Source organism: Pongo pygmaeus, chromosome 4 (genome assembly GCF_028885625.2).
Source record: "Pongo pygmaeus isolate AG05252 chromosome 4, NHGRI_mPonPyg2-v2.0_pri, whole genome shotgun sequence".
NCBI lineage: Eukaryota > Metazoa > Chordata > Mammalia > Primates > Hominidae > Pongo > Pongo pygmaeus.
The window spans coordinates 77320102-77343295 of record NC_072377.2 but is presented as its reverse complement, the minus strand read 5'-3'; the positions used below and the strand labels follow the sequence as shown (position 1 = coordinate 77343295).

Below are 23194 nucleotides of genomic sequence, written 5' to 3'. Positions count from 1 at the left end.
CAAATAGCTGGGACTACAGGCACACGTCACATTTTTGTATTTTTAGGAGAGACAGGGTTTCACCATATTGTCCAGGCTGGTCTCAAACTCCTGACCTTGTGATCTGCCCGCCTCGGCCTCCCAAAGTGCTGGGATTACAGGCATGAGCCACTGTGCCTGGTCACAAATTATCTTCTATACCAACCAAGATGACTTGTAAAAAAGAGTGGAGTTTATACTTCTATATAAAGATAGACAAAACTCATAACACACGTGCGCACACACACACACACACACAATATTGGGAAAGGATAAGTAGAGATTTTTAAAGCCTGTCAAATAATTGAATTAAAGAGAGAGAGGAAAGCAGGCAAAGTCTAAAACCTTCCCTCCTGGCCTCCTTGAAGGTAGCAGGTGACCACAATAGACTTTTATTTTATTTAAATACTCCTGTGGGCTACCTGACCTCCTATTCCTCCGTACTCCTGAGTCTGGCCAGGGCCAGGGCCTGAGATCCACCTGACTGCCGTCCTGTTCCCACGGGAAACTCCCAAAAGGAGCCAGATTCTACCCTACTTTTTAATACCTCCTAAGAGCTTGCCTTCTAGGAATCAAAGTAAAGAATCAATACACTGAGAATCAGAGAACCCCAATCCCCTGAAAAAAAAATCTAGATTTGGATTTGCAAGGCAAAAATAATTTATAGAAATTACTATTGTCTTCAGTACCATTCAGGCAATTTGACTAAGTGCTATCAATTTAACCATGGAACACAGAATTGCATAAACTGACTGAGCTTTCCCTACTATATTGTCTGTGTGCCAACTGACATTAAAATAGAGATAACCTCCATTCTCTGAACTTCCACACTCTGAATTCTGGCTTTCCAATTGGATTCAGGTAACTTTTTAGATTAATCTATTCTTATCTGATCTATCACTTTTCCTACCCAAACAGATTTAGATATTCTTTGCTATCTAAACTCACCATATAAACTCTTGCTATCTCAACTCAGGATCCAAACACATTCAGATGTCAGGGAATGCCTACAAGTTTAGTGATGCATAAATCAACTTTAATCTCACTCTGAGGGAGGATGAAGATTGGTTGCAACTTGAAAGGTTGGAAGGACCCTAATCAGAAATCACTACTCCCAAAGGGGCTACATAATCATTTCAAATATCTTTATCAAAATCTATACCATACCACTTCATACCCAGCAGGATGGCTATTATTTAAAAAAAAAAAAGAAAATAAAAAGGTTGGCAAAAATGGGGAGAAAATAGGACACTTGTGCACTGCTGGTGAAAATGTAAAATGGTGCAGCCACTGTGGGAAAGTTTGGCAGTTCCCCAAAAAGCTAACACAGAATTACCATATGATCCAGCAATTCTACTTCTAGGTATATACCTAAAAAATTGAAAGCAGGGACTCAAACGGATACTTGTACATTAATGTTCCTAGAGTAATAATATTCATAGAGGCAAAGAGTAGAATGATAGTTGCCGGGGGCTTTGGCAAAAGGAAGGACAAGGAGTTATTGCTCAGAGGATACCGAGTTTCAGTTGGAGAAGATGGAAAAGTTCTACAGATGCATAGTCGTAACAGCAGCACAACAATGTGAATGTACTCAATGCCACCAAAACTATACACTTAAAAATTGATTAAATAAATGATATGTTACATTTTACCAGAATTTCTAAAAAGAAAAACGATCTATACCAGAGACCATAATGAGATATCACTATACACCTATCAGAATAACTAGAATAAAAAATAGCAGTAATGGCAAATAATCACAAAGATGCAAAGAAATTGGCTGTCTTGTATGATGCTGGTGGGAATGTAAAATGATACAGCCATTCTGGAAAATTGTTTGTCAGTTCCTTTAAAAACTAAACATACACTTACTACATGACCCAGCAATCATACTCCTGGATGTTTATCCCAAGAACATCCACATTCGAAACATTATGAAAATTATGTCCACACAAAAACCTATATACAATTGTCCATAGCAGTTTTATTCATAATAGCCAAAACCTGGAAACAACCTGGAACAGTTAAACAAAGTGGAATGGTTAAACAAACTGGAAAAACCTGAAATAGTTAAACAAACTGGACACCTACATCACAGATTTTTTTTTAACTTTTTTCCTCTTTATTTAAAAACAGATTATACAATTTGGGCTCATAGTAAAAAATTCAAACAGTAGAAGAGTGTGTATATAGAAGGTATTCCCCACCCCCACTCCAGGAGTTTGGGTATCATTCTAGAAATGTTCTGTCAATATATAAGTATTTTTCATTTAAAAACACACACACACGGGTTCCCATATTCTCCTACAACTTGTGTTTTTTAAAAACCACCATATTTCATAGATATCTTTCCACTTCAGCACATTCAGACCTCCATCATTCTTTTCAAAGACCGGATAATTGATCTAACCAACTGTCTAAAGATGGACATTGTGATTGATCCCAGTATTTTATATGTAACTTTCTTTACATATTAGAACATTGAATGGGAGTGGGTGAGTCCTAGGAAACATTCTCTCCTAAAAGCTTACATTTTTCATTGGCTAGAAGTGATCAAAATAGATTCTACTGATGAGAATAGACTTTTGAAAGCAGTATGGTCAGGTTGGCAGGTGAGACTCACGAATTTTTTAAATTTAACTTATGAGTGGTCAAGTACATTTAAATAGATTAATGCCTTAATGATGCAACTTTATTAGATAATCTGCTGAAAATGAACACTTCAGTAATCACTTTATTTTTTCTGTAGATTCATGGTTGTCTGTTCTCAAAGGGATACAAGAAGCTATATTTCCTCTTCCTACACAGTCACTTTCAATAACCACAGCCATATTCTAAACGATAGTTATATTAGATGCTTAAATGTATTGTTTCAGTAACCTAGATTTTCAAATTCCCTCCCATCAGCACGCCGCTGCTCAGCACTTTTCCACACCCAGATCACCCACAAAGAGAGCCCTCCCATATGTGTTACTCCACAACCTAGTCATTTCTAATTCCAAGGTGGCACAAAAGTCTTTGGCAACTTTATAAAAGGCAACCGTTAAGTCTTTGACATGGTGTATATCTGCAACTCTTCCTAAATTGTTTAGAGTTTTCCCCAAATCAATCTCTCTCTCCTCTCTCCCCTCCCCCTGCTTTCTTTCGTTCTCTTTCTCTCTCTCTCTCTCTCTCTCTCTCGATTCCCCTGATTATTGATCTGCACAAAAGAAGGAAGGGCTGAAGACAAGTCCCTGGGGAAACATGGAACCTTGCTAGCCATGCACCTCAAGAGATTCCCACATCAGGGCCACCTTTCATGACCATAACTTCATGGTTATTCAGAAACTGCACTCCCCACCCTGCCACACACACACACAGAGCTCCAGGGGAGAAACTAGGGCTGCCTCTTCTGCCACCAATAATCCCACCATCTGTAAGCAAAGCTTGATGTTCTTCTCTACACTCAGAAGAAAAGGGTTTGCAAAATTAAGTATAAGTATATGGAGAACACAAGGACCATCATATAATGTGGTGATGCAGGTAGAGGCTGAAGACATGGGTTCCAATGCCAGCATTGCCCTCACCAGAGGTGTGATGGCTCCAGCCTCCCCTCCCAGGCTCATAGCAACCCTCCCCTCCAGTCAGCCGGTGCCAACCAGTGCAGGCACCCTCTCTCAGACCACGCCTTCTCCTTGGACCACCATTCACCTGCCTGTGACCCGGCTAATTCCAGTCTCCCTTGTGAACCCAGCTCCTACACAGGCTCTGCAGCCCATTTGCCTCTCCTGTGGCTTCAGGAGCATTCTCAGCATGTTCTTATCCAACACTTATCACAATTATCACACATAATCACTTTCTGTAATGATGCGATTGCCTCCCCAGTAGTGAATTCTCAAGGGCAGGGCAGTCAGTTTCCTCCATCTTTGAAAAAAAAAACCCAGAAACCAGAGGTAGATTTTCCATACCACACTAATGAAGCTTCAAGGCTCCCAAAGACATCTTTCAATGCTTAGGGAAGACCCTAAGCAAAATGGTCATACAGTCATTTCCTTCTAATCTGCAGTAGCAAGAGACTTTTTAAAATGGATCGAATTTGACCTGTACAAATCAGGGGTGGTCACCAGATTTCCATCAGAGGAAAGCAACAATAACAACATAGAATATCACAAGATTAGCTTGTAATTTGGTGTTTATCCAAAGTGTTCTTGGTGGATGATGTTACAGAAAAATTAAAAGTATTCTATGCAGGGTAAGGGGTGGGGTATTTTAACTACAATTTGTTAAGCTGGCTTTCTCTTTCCATTCAATTTCCCCTCAGACACACTCCCCTTCCTGTTGGGTGGCACTGGAATGTCTGAGGGCATTTTCAGGACCTGGATAAGAGGAATCTGAACTGGAAATGTTACATTTATGGAATCTGCCAGCTTTTTAAGATTTGTTATTTATCGTTATAAATGAATATTCACTTTCAATCTAATTTTGTTTTTATAATTGTATTTCTTTTCTGAAAGGGAATCCTTTCAATGGCATAATCTTCAGGCCTCACAAAACCTGCGTCTGCCCCTGCCTGTATTTCACTTAGTATTTGAAACTTAAAATCTGTCATGTGAATTAATGCACATACAAATGCACATGGGGCAAATCACTTAACATCACCAAGTTCATCTCCACTGCCAAACGATGTGTGGTTCTAATGAAATAGCTAATGTGTGAAAACATTTTGTAGGGCACCATGAGATGCTCTAATCAAGTAAGGTAGTAACTTCATGGTTGCTATGGTTTGAATGTCCCTTCCAGAAACTCATGTTGAAATTTAATCTGCAATGTGCTTGTATTGACAGGTATGGCCCCTAAGAGGTGATTGGATCATGAGGGCAGAGACCTCATGAATAGGTCAATCTATTCATGGATTAATGGGTTATTGTGGAAGGGGGACTGGTGGCTCTATAAGAAGAGGGAGAGAGACCTGAGCTATCGTGTGAGCACACTCAGCCCCTCAGATGCGACGCCCTCTGCCATCTTGGGACTCTTCAGAGAGTCCCTACCAGCGAGGCAGCTCTCACTACACATGCCCCCTCAACTTTGGACTTCCCAGCTTCTAGTTCTATGAGATACACATTTTGTTTCTTATAAATTGCCCAGTTCCAGGTATTCTATTATAAGTAATGGAAAACAGACTAACATAATGATTTTTTCAAAGATGCAAATTATAGTAACTATAAGTGCTGGGAGACACTAAGTAAAGAATGCTAAAGAAGGGGGTTAAAAAAAGAGTTCATGTGACATCGTTCACAGATAATCTTTTCTGAGTTAGGAGATTCTTCAGGAACTTCCTGTCTGATAAAGTAAGCTTTTCATTCCCTACAGTTTTAACACAACTTCCTGTTAAGTTCTAGTTCTCAGCCAGGAATTGTCTACCTCAAAAAGACTTCCTTAATTTTTTATTGCATAATGTTTACATATTCCATATAGTATCTTAAAAATGTTAAGTTTCAAACTCTGAGACATGTTCCGCAAACCTCCAAATTTACTGAAGATTATGATGACAGCTCCCTCCTGCTGGGCCATCTCTCTATCTTTTCATGCAGCTGGAATACAAAAACTCAAATGACAGTCCCAGTCCCAAAATAGTGATAGTCACATACCTGCTGGGAAAACTCACAGTACAGAAATAAGCAAAGAACAAAATTAAAGAGTGCTCCAGGAGGAGCCTCAACTGCTGTTTATTGAATGGCACTAAATTAGAACTGTGTATTAATTCAACAAATATTTATTATATAATACATGCTAAGCACTAAACTAGTGTTGGAAAATCAGTGGACAAAAACAATTGTCCACTAGAAGATTATGCTATTGGAAGGATTCCCTTTCAGAAAAGGAATAAAATTATAAAAACAAAATTAGATTGAAAATGAATATTCATTTATAAAGACAAATTACAAATTTTAATTGAATGTTTGAGTCTCTGTTGTATTGGTGCTTACAATAGAAGGGACACTAAACAAAACAATAACAACAATACTCTCTCAAAATAGAAAATGTCTAGAGGACTATATTAAGGATGTGACATTTGAGCTGAAATCTGCAAAGCGAGTAAGAATTCAATTATGCAAAGGGGAAGGAAGCAAGAGTATGCCAGGTGAAGACAACATCACATACAAAGGTCCTGGCCAGGAAGAAGCATGGCATTCACGAAGAACTGAGAGCAGAAGGGTATGGCTGGAGCTTATGGTGTAAAGGGTTTCTGCAGTCCTACATATGTGACCCCAAATCATCTTTAATTATCAACCCTTTTGTCAATGAGACCCTCCCCCTAATGACCACAGCCATTGCCTAGAATGCTCCTATAAAGGGTCAGAGAGCAAGCTTGCCTCCCCTCAATGATTCTCCAGAAACTCAATCCACAAACATTTACTGAACGCCTACAGTGCGTTGGGCACTGCACTAGGTATTGCAATGTAATGAAGGGTAACAATCTGCATTCAGGAGATGATGCACAGCCAAATGCATAGCTATCCAAGGTCATAACCAACATACCATATTGCATCCCATTCCTACCTTAGAGGCATTCCTGGATATGGAATGAAAACAGCTTGGGTGATGTCCTAGAAATAAGAGAATGAGAAAAGTCCACTAGGGTAGAGAGAGGACTTGTCTGATTAGAACAGATAAATGATATGACTGCATGTTGAGAGATGAATGCAGGGAAATAATACTTGAAAGGCATGATAAAGTCTTCACCAATTCCAAGAAAACAGCAACTCTGAAGAGGCCAGGGGCAATAATCCAAAGGTGAATTAGAACAATGGCTGAGGAGAGAGAGAGGACAGCCACGGCCATCAGCAGGTCTTGATGACTGATCAAGACAGAGGACAAAGGATGGAGGAATTACAAAATTCAACTTAAAGCAGGACACCTGGGAGAGTGGTGGGATGGTAACAGAAATCAGGAAGTTGGAAAGAGGAGTTGCTTAGAGGAAAACTTGGAAAACTTTTAAAAAATACAACAGTCTGAACTTAAAGTCAAATCCTGGCTAATTGAGTGATAATAGCAAACAGGCCAGCTGGAAATGGAAGACAAGGCCTGGGCAGAGGTCAAGATGAGAGGGCCCACACGTGGGAGTCTTTCAGGAGGAGTGGTGGTCTAAATAACAAGAATAGATGAGTTTGCGAGAAAAAGAGGGGAAAGCAGAGGGCCCTGGGGAACACCCACACAACAGAGGAGAGGAAAGCATAATAGACAAAGAGATAAACTTGAAAAAGAACCAGCAGAGTTCACGAACACTGAAAGTACACTTTTTAAACATAAATCAAATCATGCAACTCCCCCACCAGCCTATGGGCATGACCTGGCCCCTCCCACCTCTCTGACCTGTCTCCTCTCCTCTCCCCTCCCTCACAATGCAAGGGCCATGCTGTCCTTTTGTTGTCCCTCAAATACAAGAAGTTCATTTCCACTCCAGGGCCTTTGTGCTTTCTGATCCCTCTACTAGACTGCTCTCCAGGAGATCCCAGAGAAACTATTGACACACACACACCCTTCTCTGCCATGTCATAGCCTTGTATTTTCCTAACCCATACTGCCATCCGAAATTCTTATTTGTTTATTTGTTTACCTACTTACTTTCTGTCTCCTACTCCCAAGTGCGTTCTGGGAGAGCAAGGACGTGAGACCTTGTTTCTCACTCTCCGCTCTTACAGTGCATGGCACTAAATGGGGACTTGAGAAAATAAACACCTTAGATTAAGCAAGAGCAAACTTAGTGACCTTCATAAGATCCGTTTTGATAAAAGTAACAGCATCAAGATATGGAGAGGAAAAGAAGGCAAGAGCTAGAGCCACTTATTTAAAACATGCATACCCTCCTCAGGCATATGCGGGAGGAACTGCTGAGAAGGTAGTATAGCTAAATCACACCTTCTATAAGGGCTGCCTTTCTAGAATATGGAAATAAAACATTTTACCTGGATCACATGTTATTTCTTTTCCTGAGGCTTCTCCCAGAGAAAATTCTAACCAATTTCCATCATGCCTAAAATCCTTACTTAGATGGTAAAACATTTTAAAAACTCAAATAGAACAAAAATATTGGCTACTTCAAGTTCTTTATTAAAAATACAGGCTGCACACCACTCGAATTGTGGGAGCTGTCACTGAAATACAGGATGTGAGGCAGCATCAGACTTTAAGAACACTTGGCACTTACTTACCCGTGGACCTGAAACTCACACCCACTAAGAAATTTCTTCAAAGCTGGGCGCTAGGCTGACTCTTCCTGTGGTCTTCTGTTGTTGTATATTCGCCTTTGGGCCTTTCGCCAGAAGCTTATCATCTCAGTTGTGACTTTAGGAGGGGGCACCATAAAGTGGCATTGTACTGAGAGAAGAGGGAACTGTTTCTTTCAAAATGTGAAATGGGATGAAGCTAATGGAGGATTTGTAAAATGTTTGTAAGTCAAAGGTTTTGCTAAAGTCTGAGAAGCTTTTCCCCTCTGCTCCTGCCAGAACTACCAAGCAATCTCCTGCAGCAGCTAAGGAGCTTCAGACTTCCCAGGAACTGACATCTCGTGGCTGCTGGCCAGGCTGGGTAAAACAGTTACCATGGTCCTCTTTGCTCTACGGCTAGAACATGCTGCTTTGGAATTTGTTTGCCCCCTCAGAAGGAAAACAGGAGGAAAGGCAAAGAGATAAAAGCAAGGCCATTCAGAGAGGATAGGAAAAGGTCAAGTTAAGTTAGTAGAAAACAAAAGCCACCAAAGAAAACCAACTTCAGGGAGCACAGATTAACTGACGATGGCAGAAACACCCCAGCAGGAGGCAATTCTCTGAGATGCACATGCTGCTGTGTTTTAAGTAAAGACACAAGTAAAGTTAATATAATTCGCTAAAAACAAATTTGCACAAAGTAAACACATGATCTAGAAGTTGAATTCAGGCAAAAGCCCCGCCTGATTCCATTGGCTAAGCTAGACTTAGCTGTACTAACCTATTTTGAAAGACACCCTTACCTGCCACCCTCAGACACCTGAGCTAATGAAAATTTCTATTATTTTGAGCTGGGAAGAACTGAATGGAGCAAATGACCATCAATTAATAGGTCTGGCTTCTTGTGAGCAAATGAGCTTTAGAAGGTCAGGGCTTGCCTAGACATAGTTACCAGCACCATCCTCTAGTGAGATAAAAGAAAAGAGAGACCCTTTAATTTAAGGTCCATGAAGGAGGACCATTCTTCATGTCAGAAAGCTCAAAGGCAGCTGCAGGACAGGAAAGGATAAAATGGTGCCCTTGAGTACTTGGTCAATGAGGAAATGGAGATGTGGCAGAGCAGTGGGGGAGGTCGTTACCAGTGAAAGTGGGAAAACCCCAGGCTTATTGTGGGATCTGCCGCTAACAAACTTTCTGAGTCAAAAAAATTATTCTTATGACTTCTAATAGAGCATTTTCAAATCCAGAGTGCCAAACCAGCTGAGTTAACTTAGTCAAGCCAGTCAATCTCCTTATCAGCAAAGTGAGGGTGCCCAGGCAAAGGTCCCCAAGATGTCCTCACTGACTAATATTTCGAGTTGATCGGCATGAGGCCAGTCATAGGTAGCCCACTGGGGGATGGAGGGCCACCAAGAGAGAAGGGCAGTGTCTGGAGGACAGGATTTCCTTCCACAGGACCCAAAAGCCACAGAGAATCTGCAGGGATCCGGAAGAAGGCCTCTGCTGGGTGACCCCAGAACAAAGCCACCAAGTCACTTACTACCTCAATAGGAAGCTGCTTCCCTGAGCTGGGGAAGAGTCCATCCAGACAGCTTGGGCCCTGTCCTCCGGCCCTCCCTGCAGAAGGCTGGGACCAAGGGGAGCATGCTCCACCAAGTATTCATGGAAGCTATACCAACATCCAGAAATTAGAAAAGGCTGAATAGGAGACAGTTTCCCCCACTACCTCTAGACATCAGATTATGCCTTCAACACCCACAATGAGCCCAGCAGCAACCAACATTCTTGGGATCAAACACAGCAGGAGACAGTGACTCAGAATAAAAGAATAATATAAACATAAAATGCTAAGTGAATAGCGAAGTATCTTAGATCCAGCTGGAAACAAGCTACTGAAGCAAAAAACTCCACTGCCCAAATGGTTATACAATTTGCAGCCTCCAGAGAAAAAAGTGATTACACTCTTCTCAGTCAGTTGCTATGATTAACATGTCTGCACAGCACGTCAGAAGGGTGGAAGGGAGCAAGAGCCCACACACACAGTCTCACACATGCACCTTCTGCAGATGTTAAAAAAAATCTCCATGGATTAGATGCTCATATTAGTCAGAATTTGAGAAATGGGAGAACTGAAGGACCCTTCTAACCCTTCACCAACTTAATCAACATACAAAATTTAACATCCCTCCTTTCTTTGCACAATGAAAATGAGAACATAATCCCCAGTTACATAATTATCAGTTATTAAAGCTAAAGAAATAGACATTAAATATTTCTGAAAGTTGTTGAATAAAATGTCAACTATTAGATCTCATTTACAGAGCAATCCACTAAAATTTAAAATATGTATGCCCTTCATCCAGCAATTCTACTCCTAGGAATCTATCCCATAGAAATGAAAGTATCAACATATAAGGACATATGGCCAGGATGTCTGGTGAATAATTGCTCATGATTGCCAAAAACTGAAACAAAGTGAATGGCCATCAGTAGGGAATGAACTTGACCCATACCTATTCATTAATTAGAGTGAGTTTGAGCTATGTCTGATGGCTTATAGGAGTTTATACAAAGTATCACTGAGTTGGAAAAGATACAGAAGTCCACATAATATGATCCTTCTACTAAAGCTTGTATATGTATATATGAATACAGAAAAACATGAAAATGTTTGCACTAAGTCCACGGTTCTCAAACTTTAGCACACAGCAGAATCGCTTGAATGTTTTATTAAAACACAGATTGCTGGGCCCCATCCACAGAGTGTCTGATTCAGTAGGTCCAGCATAAGGTCTGAGAATTTGCATTTCTGGCAAGTTCCTAGGGATGCTGATGCTGCTAAGAACCCCTGCAGGAGGTGACTCTAAGGGTTAGCTCAGAGTACAGGAACGGGAAGTATAAAACGGGGGTGAGGGGAAATGGGGTCATGTCCATTATAATAAAAACAGCATTCCCATATAATTCCTTATGAAATATCATGAGTGTGTGTGTGTGTGTGTGTGTGTATGTGTACACATTTGCCAAACAAATTTTAGCGTTTACCAAAATACTAATAAAGTTCTCTAAAAAGGAGAATTTCACTGGGCGCAGTGGCTCATGCCAATAATCCCAGCACTTTAGGAGTCCAAGGTGGGTGGATCTCTTGAGCCCAGAAGTTTGAGACCAGCCTGGGCAACATGGCAAGACCCCATCTCTACAAAAAATACAAAAATTAGCCAGGTGTGGTGGCTCATGCCTCTAGTCCCAGCTACTCTGGGGGCTGAGGCAGGAGGATTGCTTGAACCCAGGAGGTGGAGGCTGCAATGAGCCAAGATCGCACTACACTCCCCAGCCTGGGTGACACAGCGAGAATTTGTCTCAAAAAAAAAGGTAGAACTTCAAATGATCTTAACTTTCTTTTTAATAATTTTACTTACTATTATATTCTTTATAATAAGCAAGTGTTATTTAATCATTTTAAATAAAGCCATTTTAATTGAGGAAAAATGGAAAAATCTTCGGAACCAACAATTTCTCAAGCAAGACTTTTCTGTTTTATTCACAGCACTAAACTGATATTTCAGAAAGACTAGTATTCATTATACTTTACAAACAGCTTTTGTTTTTGTTGAGATAGGGTATTGCTCTCTCACCCAGGCTGGAGTGCAGTGGTGTGATTACAGCTCACTGCAGCCTTGAACTCCTTGGCTCAAGTGATCCTCCCACCTCGGCCTCCCAAGTAGCTGGGACTATAGGCTTGAGCCACCACACGTGGCTTTTTTTTTTTTTTTTGGTAAAGACAGAGTCTTACAATGTTGACCAGGCTGATCTCAGGAGGACTAAGCAGCCTCTCAAAGTGCTGACATTACAGGTGTATGCCACCACACACAGCCAATTATACTTTATACAAAAATAAAATATAATTAATATATAAAAAGGAGCTCTTAGATAAATAAGTAGAATAGGTATTTGTTTTATAATTCTCCTTGAATTACAAAATTTAGAGAAAACTCAATTAAAAAGTAATCAAAAAGCATTCATTAGCAAAAACACAAATTGGCTTGTAAATGCAAAATCTCTTCCTCTCTCAAAGTTTAATTAAATGCCCAGTAAGCAAAATCTCTCCTCATAAGCTGTCCTTGCATTGTTTCCTATCTCTTTTTACATACAAACTAGGAAAAAGAAGACTAAGAGCAATAATCTAAAAATAAAATTATCTACTTTCTCATGGCAACGTGAAATTTAAAAATAAAATAATTAATTTAAAAATAAAACCAAAATAAAAATATCTTTATAATTTCCAGTACAGAACTTTTAAGCTCCCAAGTGGTGTTAACTGAAGAATTTTCAGCCAGAAAAATAAACACTTTAGGTTCTACTGATTCTAACTTACACCTTTCCAGGCTTTTGCAGTTGTCATTAGCTTCACCACCACAATTCTTTCTAGCTTAAAATACACCTCCTAATACTATTGTACCATTCAGTCTAAAAACTAAGCCTAGACTTCAAACCAGACTGCAGGCCTCTGGTGGCTTTTTTTTTTCTCCTTGGAATAAACAAACTAGCCTTCCACTGCTGCTCCTTCAGTTTCCTTTCAAGCAAGAATGCAGGAAGCTGCTTAGAGACTAAAAATTGGATTTGCAATGCTCATATATATCCCTAAGTTCCACAAAGTGATATTATAAAGCTCTTGGCTGCCAGTCTTGCCAATTCCTGCTTCTTCTCTGATCTTAGTACAGTGTTTCTCTTTTTCTGCAACTGCAACTCAGGGAACTGCCATGGATTCTTTTAAAAATTAGACTAAAGCTGACCATGGTGGCATGTGTCTGTAGTCCCAGCTACTGGGGAGGCTAAGGCAGGAGGCTTGCTAGGGCCCAGGTGGTCGAGGGTGCAGTGAGCTAAGATCATGCCAGTGCACTCCAGCCTGGGCAATAGTGAGGCCCTATCTCAAAATAAATTTAAAAAAATAAATAAAATAAAAATTTAACTGAATCTGTGGCTGAGTTCAGGAATATTACTATATCTCCAAGAAGAAGACAGTCTCCTTCCTAAAAATGAGCAAACAGAAATGAGCCAAAAAAATTCTACAGCACAAGAGACAGAGCCAAAGACTGCACCTCCTTCTGAAACAGACTCCTGAAAGGTATAGAAAAAAAAAATTTAATTCTTGCTTTGTGCTCATAATAAAATGTAAAAGATTATCTCTATAAAACTATGTGGGCATAAAAAGGCCAAGATTTGACAATGCTACATAAAAACTAAAAGTGATAGAATCTAAAATTGTGCTGGCAAGCAAGGAAAAAAACAACTTGATGCTACTGAAAACTTAAGTGGAAAACAAAGATAAAAACATTCTTGGCCGGGTGTGGTGGCTCACACCTGTAATCCCAGCACTTTGGGAGGCCGAGGTGGGTGGATCATGAGGTCAAGAGATCGAGGCCATCCTGGCCAACATGGTAAAACCCCGTCTCTACTAAAAATACAAAAAAATTAGCCGGGCGTGGTGGCATGCACCTGTAGTCCCAGCTACTCAGGAGGCTGAGGCAGGAGAATCACTTGAATATGGAGGCTGAGGTTGCAGTGAGCCAAGATTGTGCCACTGCACTCCAGCCTGGAGACAGAGAGAGACTCCATCTCAAAAAAAATCCTTCCAGAATGCAACCCTCCTCTCTCCCCAAAAAGAAAAAAACAATCCAATCTTTGGATATTAGTTGTTCTGTATAGAAGAGGAAAACAATAGTGGAAGAAAAAGAAAAATCAAAAGTGTTCTTTATCAATCCAAGCAAAATGCATGGGGAATTTAAGAAAATATTTACATCCATAGATTTTCTATAGGTATAAAGATGTCTATCATCTTCAGGAAAGATTCTCTAAAGTGACCCGACAAATAGAGACAAAGAAGCATTTTAGCCATAAAAATGTTGTAAGAATTCCATCAAAACAGGTTATAAGAAAAGGAATAAAAAATCACTTATAAGACCCATCTGAATGAGGTGCCCTTTTTTGAGAGGTGGGTAGAAATTGGGGAATAATTTCAATCAATTTTTTTCCTTCCTGATTATTGTTCCACTTATGTAATCTAATTGTCCTTGAGGTAAATCTTATTAATTTATATATTTTTAAAAGTCTGTTGTAATTAGATTTTTCTAGGGCATTAACATACAACTATGCATAGTATTATTTTATAATTTTAATATAGCCTCCTAATATGTAATGGACTCTTCACAAATTCCAATGGAGAGGGTATCTTTATTACACACTTGCCAGAGTTATTTTAATTTGTTTTTCCAAAAGAAATAGTCAAAATAACTAAGTAGGATTACTTGAAGTACATACATAAAGTCACCAAAATTAAGAGATCGAATAAATCACTATCAAATGAGAAAACACTGTATCATCTAAATAAATGTCAAAAGGACCCTAGATAAAATTCAACAGAGATATAGATAAAACTCTGGAAAAGTCTGTATCAAAATGTCAACAGAGCTTATCATTCACCATGGGATTAAACATGAGGTTTTAATTTTTTCTTTTTGCTGGGTCTCTTTCTAATGTTTTACAATAAATATATATAAATAAAAAATATTAAGGGTTTATGAACCAAAATACAGTAAACTAAGAGAAACTAGAGGTGAATATTTATCAAACCTCTGAAGATAGAAGGGCAGAGAGCAGGTTCTTCCCCAAAATACAGAAACAAATTGTAGGACAGTTTTGAGTCTGCTCTGTCTGCACGACATTACCCATTTGGTAGATTTTGGTTTAAGACTTGTTTTCATTATGACATATCTCTAATGACCTCTTGCTGGATGAGGCCAAGTGGCTAGATTGGCTTAATTCATTTTGCAATAATATTGACCAGAAATGTTAAATTATATTAAAAAATGTTATATACTCTATCATATGTAGTAAGAGTCAGTTATGTTAAATATATTTCATATATTTTATCTAAAATATCATTATTTATAATATACATTTAATATTCTACTAGAAAAAATGCCATTAGGATGTAATTTTTAATCACCTAGAATTTTATATTTGTTAAAAGACCTTTTCTAAATTAATCTATACATAGATTTTATCATGTACCATGCTGTTATTTCCAAGTCTTTCTAGTTACATAGTAACTTTGCCTTATAATGCTAGATCATGGTGAAGTCATTTTGAAAGCGATTTATGTAGCACCAGCAAGGTATATAAATAAACTGAAATGACAACAATATGAACCCCTGTGACCAAGGTCACACACGTGTAGGTAATGACATCTGCCAGGAAGCACAGTGAATGTAAGAGCATCTCAGTTTTAGAGATGTTAAAATGAGAAAAAAATTACACCTTAAAACTGATAAAATATATTAGTATTTTAATATAATAACATTATCCATGGGGGTGAGATTATGACTTATTTTCTTAACACTTTCCTGTACTTTTCATTTTACTCTAATCAGCATTTTTTTAATAACTAGAAAAACTTGGTTTTGGCCGGGCGCGGTGGCACACGCCTGTAATCCCAGCACTTTGGGAGGCCGAGGCAGGCAGATCACGAGGTCAGGAGATCGAGACCATCCTGGCTAACACGGTGAAACCCCATCTCTACTAAAAACATACAAAAAAAATTAGCCAGGCTTGGTGGCGGGTGTCTGTAGTCCCAGTTACTTGGGAGGCTGAGGCAGGAGAATGGCGTGAACCCGGGAGGCGGAGCTTGCAGTAAGCCGAGATGGCGCCACTGCACTCCAGACTGGGTGACAGAGCCAGACTCCGTCTCAAAAGAAAAAAAAAAAAAAGAAAAGAAAAAGAAAAAAGAAAAACTTGTTTTTGTTTTTATTTGGTTCATTTAAATCTGTTTTCTCATTGGGCAATGTGTATTGGTTTATCCCCAAATCTGGTCACAATCTAGTAAGTCTATGGTCAAAATAGCTACATGAGGAGGTCGGTCGGCTACAAGGCTTCTATCACAATTAGGCTTGTGGATTTGTCTGTTTTGAGGTAGGGGAGGAGGGTGGAATGAGTAAGGAATAGGAAGGCACACACAGAAAAAACAACAGTAAGATTTGGGAGTACTTTACAATTTAGCCTCAGACCAGCCTTTTTTTAATCTTTAATCATGTCTGGGCCAAACCCAACTGTCTACAGGCACATTTTATGGCCTGAAAATCACAACCTAGAGAGAGTACTAGAGATCCCTGGGCAACTCAAGGGGCAGCTTTTCTACTATTCTGGAATCATTTTGGTTATGATTCTGTCTTCCTCCAGAGAAGTATGTGTCATGTATAGAAGGGAGTGAGGGTGAGTGAGTAGGCACTTGGCTGGGTAGTGAAGTGTGGGAAGTGGATGAATCTATTCTCATAAATTGAGGATTCTGATTAAATTTGTTCCAATTCCAGCCGGGTGTGGTGGCTCATGCCTGTAATCCCAGCAGTTTGGGAGGCCGAGGTATTTGGATCATGAGGTCAGGAGATCGAGACCGTCTTAGCCAACATGGTGAAACCCCATCTCTACTAAAATACAAAAAATTAGCCGGGTGTGGTGGCACGTGCCTGTAATCCCAGCTACTTGGGAGGCTGAGGCAGGTGAATCGCTTGAACCTGGGAGGCAGAGGTTGCAGTGAGCTTAGATCACGCCACTGCCCTCCAGCCTGGTGACAGAGCAAGACTCCATCTCAAAAATAAATAAATAAATAAAAAATAAAAATAAATAAAATTTGTTTCAATTCCTTGAAATTTTGCTCTAAACTCCAGTCTCCTCACACACCCAGGCCCACCTGCCCAGGCCCCACCCCACACCAAGACAGTTCCTTTCCAAGAAAGGAAGTTTTGTCTGAAATCAGAAGGAAGGAGGAAAGATGAGGCCATCTGCCATTTTCTGTGTGAGGAAACAATCTGTTCACTTCCCTGTTACCCCCAGGAGTTGTTCTCAGAATGGCATCCTCCTGGGCCTAGACAGCACATCTAACTACAAATCTCCTTGGGCATTCCTGTCCCCCAGCAACAACTCCCACTTCTGTTTATGTCCCAGCACTTTTTGTTTGAATTCTTATTTCATACTTTTAGCTGACACAATTATCATGAAACCTTCCCCTCAAAAAGACACACATAGAAAAGTTCTTGACTATTATCAGGATATTATCATAAAATAATATGTTCACACACCACTCATATGACTGAACTGAGTGTTTGAATCCAGAAATTACACAGTTAAAAAAATACTGAGGGAAATATAAAATCCAGACTTTAAAACAGGAGCCAACCAGTTTTAAAAGGCTCCATGCAAATACTTGAACTAGACAGTAACGCTCAGTGTGTTGTTTTTAAAAAGCCTTAACTCAATAGCAAGAAAAACATTTCTCCCCACTTCAGTCACATGGTTTGGAGTTAAGAAAGTGCCCCTTGGTCCTGAAGCCCAGTGCTTAGCAACTTACGTAAAGAGGTGCTTCACTGCAGCTCAACTCCATGGCTTTCGCATCTGCAATGAAAATAATAAACAAGAGCAGTTATTGCAGGAGGCCCCATGGAACCGACCAGCAGAGCTCTCCAGTTATCAACATTGTGGAGGGAGGAGCAAACTCATTAGATAGGAAAACTGCAGAGACAAAATATAAAAGAATAAAGGACTAAGATGCTATCTAAATAAAATATCCTCCCCTAGAACACAATATGATAGCCCCTCAAAAAATTACACGTAGGATTACCATATGACTTAGCAATTCTACTTCCAGGTATATACCTAAAGAACTGAAAGCAGGGACTCAAACAGAAATTTGTATACCTATGTTCATAGCAGCATGATTCACAATAGCCAAAAGACAGAAAAACCCAAATGTCCATTGACGGATGGATGGATAATCAAAATGTGGTATACACATACAATGGAATATTATTCAGCCTTGAAAAGAAACAAAATGCTAGTACATGTTATAACACGAATGAGCCTTAAAGACACTATGCTAAGTAAAATAAGCCAATCATGGCCGGACTCAGTGGCTCACGCCTGTAATCCCAGCACTTTGGGAGGCAGAGGCGGGCGGATAACGAGGTCAGGAGATGGGATCATCCTGGCTAACACAGTGAAACCCCGCCTCTAATAAAAATACAAAAAATTAGCCGGGTGTGGTGGCGGGCGCCTGTAGTCCCAGCTACTCGGGAGGCTGAGGCAGGAGAATGACGTGAACCCAGGAGGCGGAGGTTGCAGCGAGCCAAGATCGTGCCACTGCACTCCAGCCTGGGCGACAGAGCAAGACTCCGTTCTCAAAAAAAAAATAAATACATAAGCCAATCACAAAAGGACAAATACTGTATGATTCTACTTATATGAGGTACCTTAGATAGTCAAACTCACAGAAAAAAGTAGAATAGAGATTACCAGAAGCTGGACATTGGGGAGAATAGAGAGTTATTATTTAATGGCTATAGAGTTTCAGTTTGGGAAGACAAAGAAGTTCCGGAGATGGCTGGTAGGGGTGATGGTTGCACAACAATGTGAACGTACTTAGTTCCACTGAGTTGTACCTGAAAAAACGGTTCAAATGGTAAACCTTCTATATATTATCAAAATAAAAAATCATAGTAATTATAGTACATGTAGTGTCTACATGAGGCAAAATAAAAACAATTTGAATTTGAAAAAATATATATCCCACCACCTTTATTATTTTATATTAGTTTCCACACATATGGAAACCCTAGGACCCCAGACACTATCCCATAGACTGCTCCTAAAATAAAAATATTTCAGAAAGCCAAGAAAGGTCAACATAAGCATGTTGAAAGTTTCACCTGTGTTCATCGCTTGGCTCACAGGTGATTCCAAAGTCAGAGTCCACTTTTGGCCAGGTGAGGCAGAACAGCACAGTGACAAGATAGTTCTATTGCCTCCCTTACACAGAGGGCCAGGGAGTTCAGCTGCATGATCGCATGGGTGGGATGCAGCCCACTGTCAGGCTAACCAACCTCTCTGCCAGGTGTGTGCACCTGGATCTGCCTCTCGGTGTGCCTGCCCCTTTAAAAATAGCACAGATGGATAAACAAAATGTGATATATACCTACAGGGGAATGTTATTCAGCCTTAAAAAGGAATACAATTCCAACACATGCTACAATTGGACAAGCCTTGACAACATTACCTTAAGTGAAATAACTCAGACAGAAAGGACAAATACTATATGATGCCAGTTACATGAGGTTCCTAGAGTAATCAAACATGAGTTTTACATGAGAAACAGAAAAAAAAAATGATTGGTAGTTGCCAGGGGTGGGGCACAGAGGACTTTATTCTTTATTGGATATGGACTTTCAGTTTTGCATAGATGAAAGCGTTCTGGAGATGGACAATGGTAATGGTTTCACAGCAATGCGAATATACTTAACACTACTGGCCTATGTTAAAAATGGTTAAGATGGTAAATTTTATGTTGTCTATTTTGCCACAATTAAAAATTTAAAAGTAAACAAATAGCACTTAGAAACTTGTTTCCTACTTAGAAAAAACAAAAAACCCAGCATCACTCACTGAACACCAACTGTGGGCCAGGTATTACACAAAGATAATAAAGACATGCCTTCTGGGTCCACCAGAAAGTGGTCCAGCCCTCCAGAAGTTCCAAGCTGAACGAAAGAGAATGAAAGATTAGGAGAAAGGGAGGAGCAGGCTGCATGAGAATTCTAAATGGGGCAGACGGGGAGACTCACTTGTCCCTGCGCCCTTGCCTCCCTCCCACTGCATACTTGAGGCCTGGGTTCTGCCCCTTAGGCCAAGCCTGGCTCTGCAACCTCTGCCTCCCAGGTTCAGGCGATTCTTGTGCCTTAGCCTCCCGAGTGGCTGGCATTACAGGCGTGCACCACCATGCCCAGCCAGAGCCCTGCTGCAGTACTTTAGAGGCTTCTCTTAAGAATGAATTGTGGGGCTGGGCATGGTGGCTCACACCTGTAATCTCAGCACTTTGGGAGGCTGAGGCAGGTGTATCACCTCAGGTCAGGAGTTCAAGACCAGCCTGACCAATATGGTGAAACCCCATATCTACTAAAATATAAAAATTAGCTGGGCAGGGTGGCAGGCACCTGTAATCTCAGCTACTCTGGAGGCTGAGGCAGGAGAATCGCTTGAACCCAGGAGGCGGGGGTTGCAATGAGCTGAGACTGCGCCATTGTACTCCAGCCTGGGCAATAAGAGTGAAACTCAATCTCAAAAAAAAAAAAAAAAAAGAATTGTGATATTTAGTACAGTAATCCCCAGAGGATACACTTGGCAAGAAAGCGAATATGAAAAGTTCTACTTTGAGGTACTTTTTATAAAACCATTTAAGTTCTACGAATACTTCCTATACATACTGGTGATAGCACCCTCCTAGGTCCCAAGCCATGTTTCCTAAGACATCTTGAGAGATGACTGAGGGTCCTACAAGGCAGAGGGTTTGAAAACAGGGCCCTTCTCAGCCCTCAATTTTATTTAAAATATCATGCCCCTATGGCAGTTTATGTGGACCCACTTAAATGGGTTTATAGATTATAATAATCCATTTATTATTGTTATTATTTGAAACAGTATCACTCTGTCATCCAGGCTGGAATGCAGCAGCACAATCATAGCTCACTGTAACCTTGATATCCTGGGCTCAAGCAATCCTCCTGCTTCAGCCTCCCACATGGTTAAGATGATAGGTGTACTAAGTTGTATTTTTTTGTAGCGATAGGGTCTTGCTACGTTGTTTAGGCTGGCCTCAAACCCCTGGCCTCCAGAAATCCTCCTGCCTTGGCCTCCCACAGTGCTGGGATTACAGAAAATAATCATCAATTTTTTCTTTTTTTTTGAGACAGAGTCTTGCTCTGTTGCCCAGGCTAGAACGCAGTGGCACGATTTTGGCTCACTGCAAACTCTGCCTCCCAGGTTCAACCAATTCTTGTGCCTTAGCCTAGCAAATAGCTGGTATTACAGGCATGCACCACCATGCCCAGCTAATTTTTGTATTTTTTAGGACAGACAAGGTTTCACTATGCTGGCCAGGATTTTCTCCGACTCCTGACCTCAAGTGATCCTCCTGCCTCAGCCTCCCAAAGTTCTAGGGTTACAGGTGTGAGCCACCATGCCCAGCCTATAATCATCAATTTTTAATGAAACTAACTTTACAAACCAGAGTCTCAGAAACTTCAAATTAAAGATAATACTAACAAGAAAATGAAAGAACTGAGACTCCTATTCCGAATATAAATTGTTCACCAGCCACCCATAAAATAAAAATAATGGCCAACCCAAGAACATTAACAAGTTGATCCTTCCAAAATTCTAAATTATCAAGAAGGCATTTAAAAAATTAATTTATATCCACTAGCATATACTATGATCCTCACCTTAAATGTCTGCTGCACTTCAAGATATTAGCAATTTGTCATCTATGTTTATAGTCATGCCTTATACAATTCCAGTCTTTCACAAAATTTGCTTAACTTGATGATAAAATTAGAAGATCCTTATGTATTTTTGTACATAATCCCAGTACTTTGGGATTTCCACTTAATAGCCAAAAAAAAAATGCATTACTATAGGAAATGTGGAAGCTAAAAAAAAAAATAGCTGAAATAATACAGAGAAATAAAGCAGCAAACTAAAATGCATTCCTCAGCCAGGCTCGGTGGTTCATGCCTGTAATCCCAGCACTTTGAGAGGCCGAGGCGGGTGGATTGCTTGAGCCCAGGAGTTTGAGACCAGCCTGGGCAACATGGCAAAACTCCATCTCTAAAGAAAAAAAAAGATAAAAGGAATTTCTTTATGAGTAAAACTATTGAAGACTGTTGAATATTTTAAGAAACAAGTCTATTAGAGCAAATTTAATTGGGCAAGAAGTTTGCTGTACACTTAGAAAAAAGTACAGATATTTTTCACAACTCAACTTGTGGTATTTGCTAGATTTTATCTGATAATAAAATATACTCAAAAATTTGTTTTAATTTTTATTTCTTATTTCAATAGGTTTTTGGAGAAACAGGTGGTGTCTCGTTACATAGATAAGTTCTTTAGTGGTGATTTCTGAGATTTGGGTACACCTATCACCCGAGCAGTGTACACTGTACCCAATGTGTCGTCTTTTATCCCTCACTCCCCTCCCATCCAAAACCCATCATTTTAAGTGAGAATATGGAGACATATTCTGAAGAGTGAATCCCTTTTTTTTTTTTTTTTTTTTTTTGAGATGGAGTCTCACTCTCTTGCCCAGGCTAGAATACAGTGGCTCAATCTCGGCTCACTGCAAGCTCTGCCTCCCAGGTTCAAGCAATTCTCCTACCTCAGCCTCCTGAGTAGCTGGGACTACAGATGCCCACCACCACGCCCAGCTAATTTTTGTATTATTAGTACAGATAGGGTTTCACCACGTGGACCAGGCTGGTCTTGAACTCCTGACCTCAGGTGATCCACACACTTTGGCCTCCCAAAGGGCTGGGATTACAGGTGTGAGCCATGGTGCCCAGCTGTGAATTTTTTTTTAATAAAAAATAGTGTTCTATCAAAAACTGTTCAAGAACAACCACTGGTAAGGCAGCTGCTCTTATAAGAAGTTTTAAAAACACCACACACAAGATTCATTCACTTCGTCATTCATGAGCAAGGTACTGCAACAAAGAACTTGAAGCCAAAAGCACAAAATGTTCTATGGGACATTAATCAATCAACATGGTTAATTTTGTGGAAATAAGAACTCCAATGTGGTCAAATCGTTGCAATTTATGTAATGAGATAGGAAGTAACTATAAAAATCTATACTACATTGAGATGTGCTGGTTATATTGTGGCAAAGTACTTTAAAAAGTTGTCAAACTTAAACATGTACTACATAATTTTCTCTTACAAAAATAGAAGTGTTATAAACCTACTGGTTTTTCAATTAGCCTGTTCTTTCAAGAAAAAAGTAATACTTTCTTTTTCTTTTTTTGACCTGCCATTTCAGAAAAAAAAAGTGATATTTTAGTAAGTGAAAGAGAAAATGTATTTCAAAAGAAACAGATTACAGATATAGATAGTACATG

General features: G+C 39.9%; 1 protein-coding gene across 4 annotated transcripts in view; it reads right to left on the bottom strand.

The window, feature by feature from the left end:
* The window catches only part of ARHGEF28 (Rho guanine nucleotide exchange factor 28), a 312580-nt gene that overhangs the window by 236160 nt on the left and 53226 nt on the right, over positions 1-23194 (bottom strand). For all 4 annotated transcript variants that reach the window (XM_054486932.2, XM_054486933.2, XM_063664896.1 and 1 more), the window contains exon 2: positions 17602-17645. In XM_054486932.2, the coding sequence (XP_054342907.1) occupies positions 17602-17634 (33 nt within the window). In that variant the 5' untranslated portion in view covers positions 17635-17645. The remainder of the gene's footprint in view (positions 1-17601; positions 17646-23194) is intronic.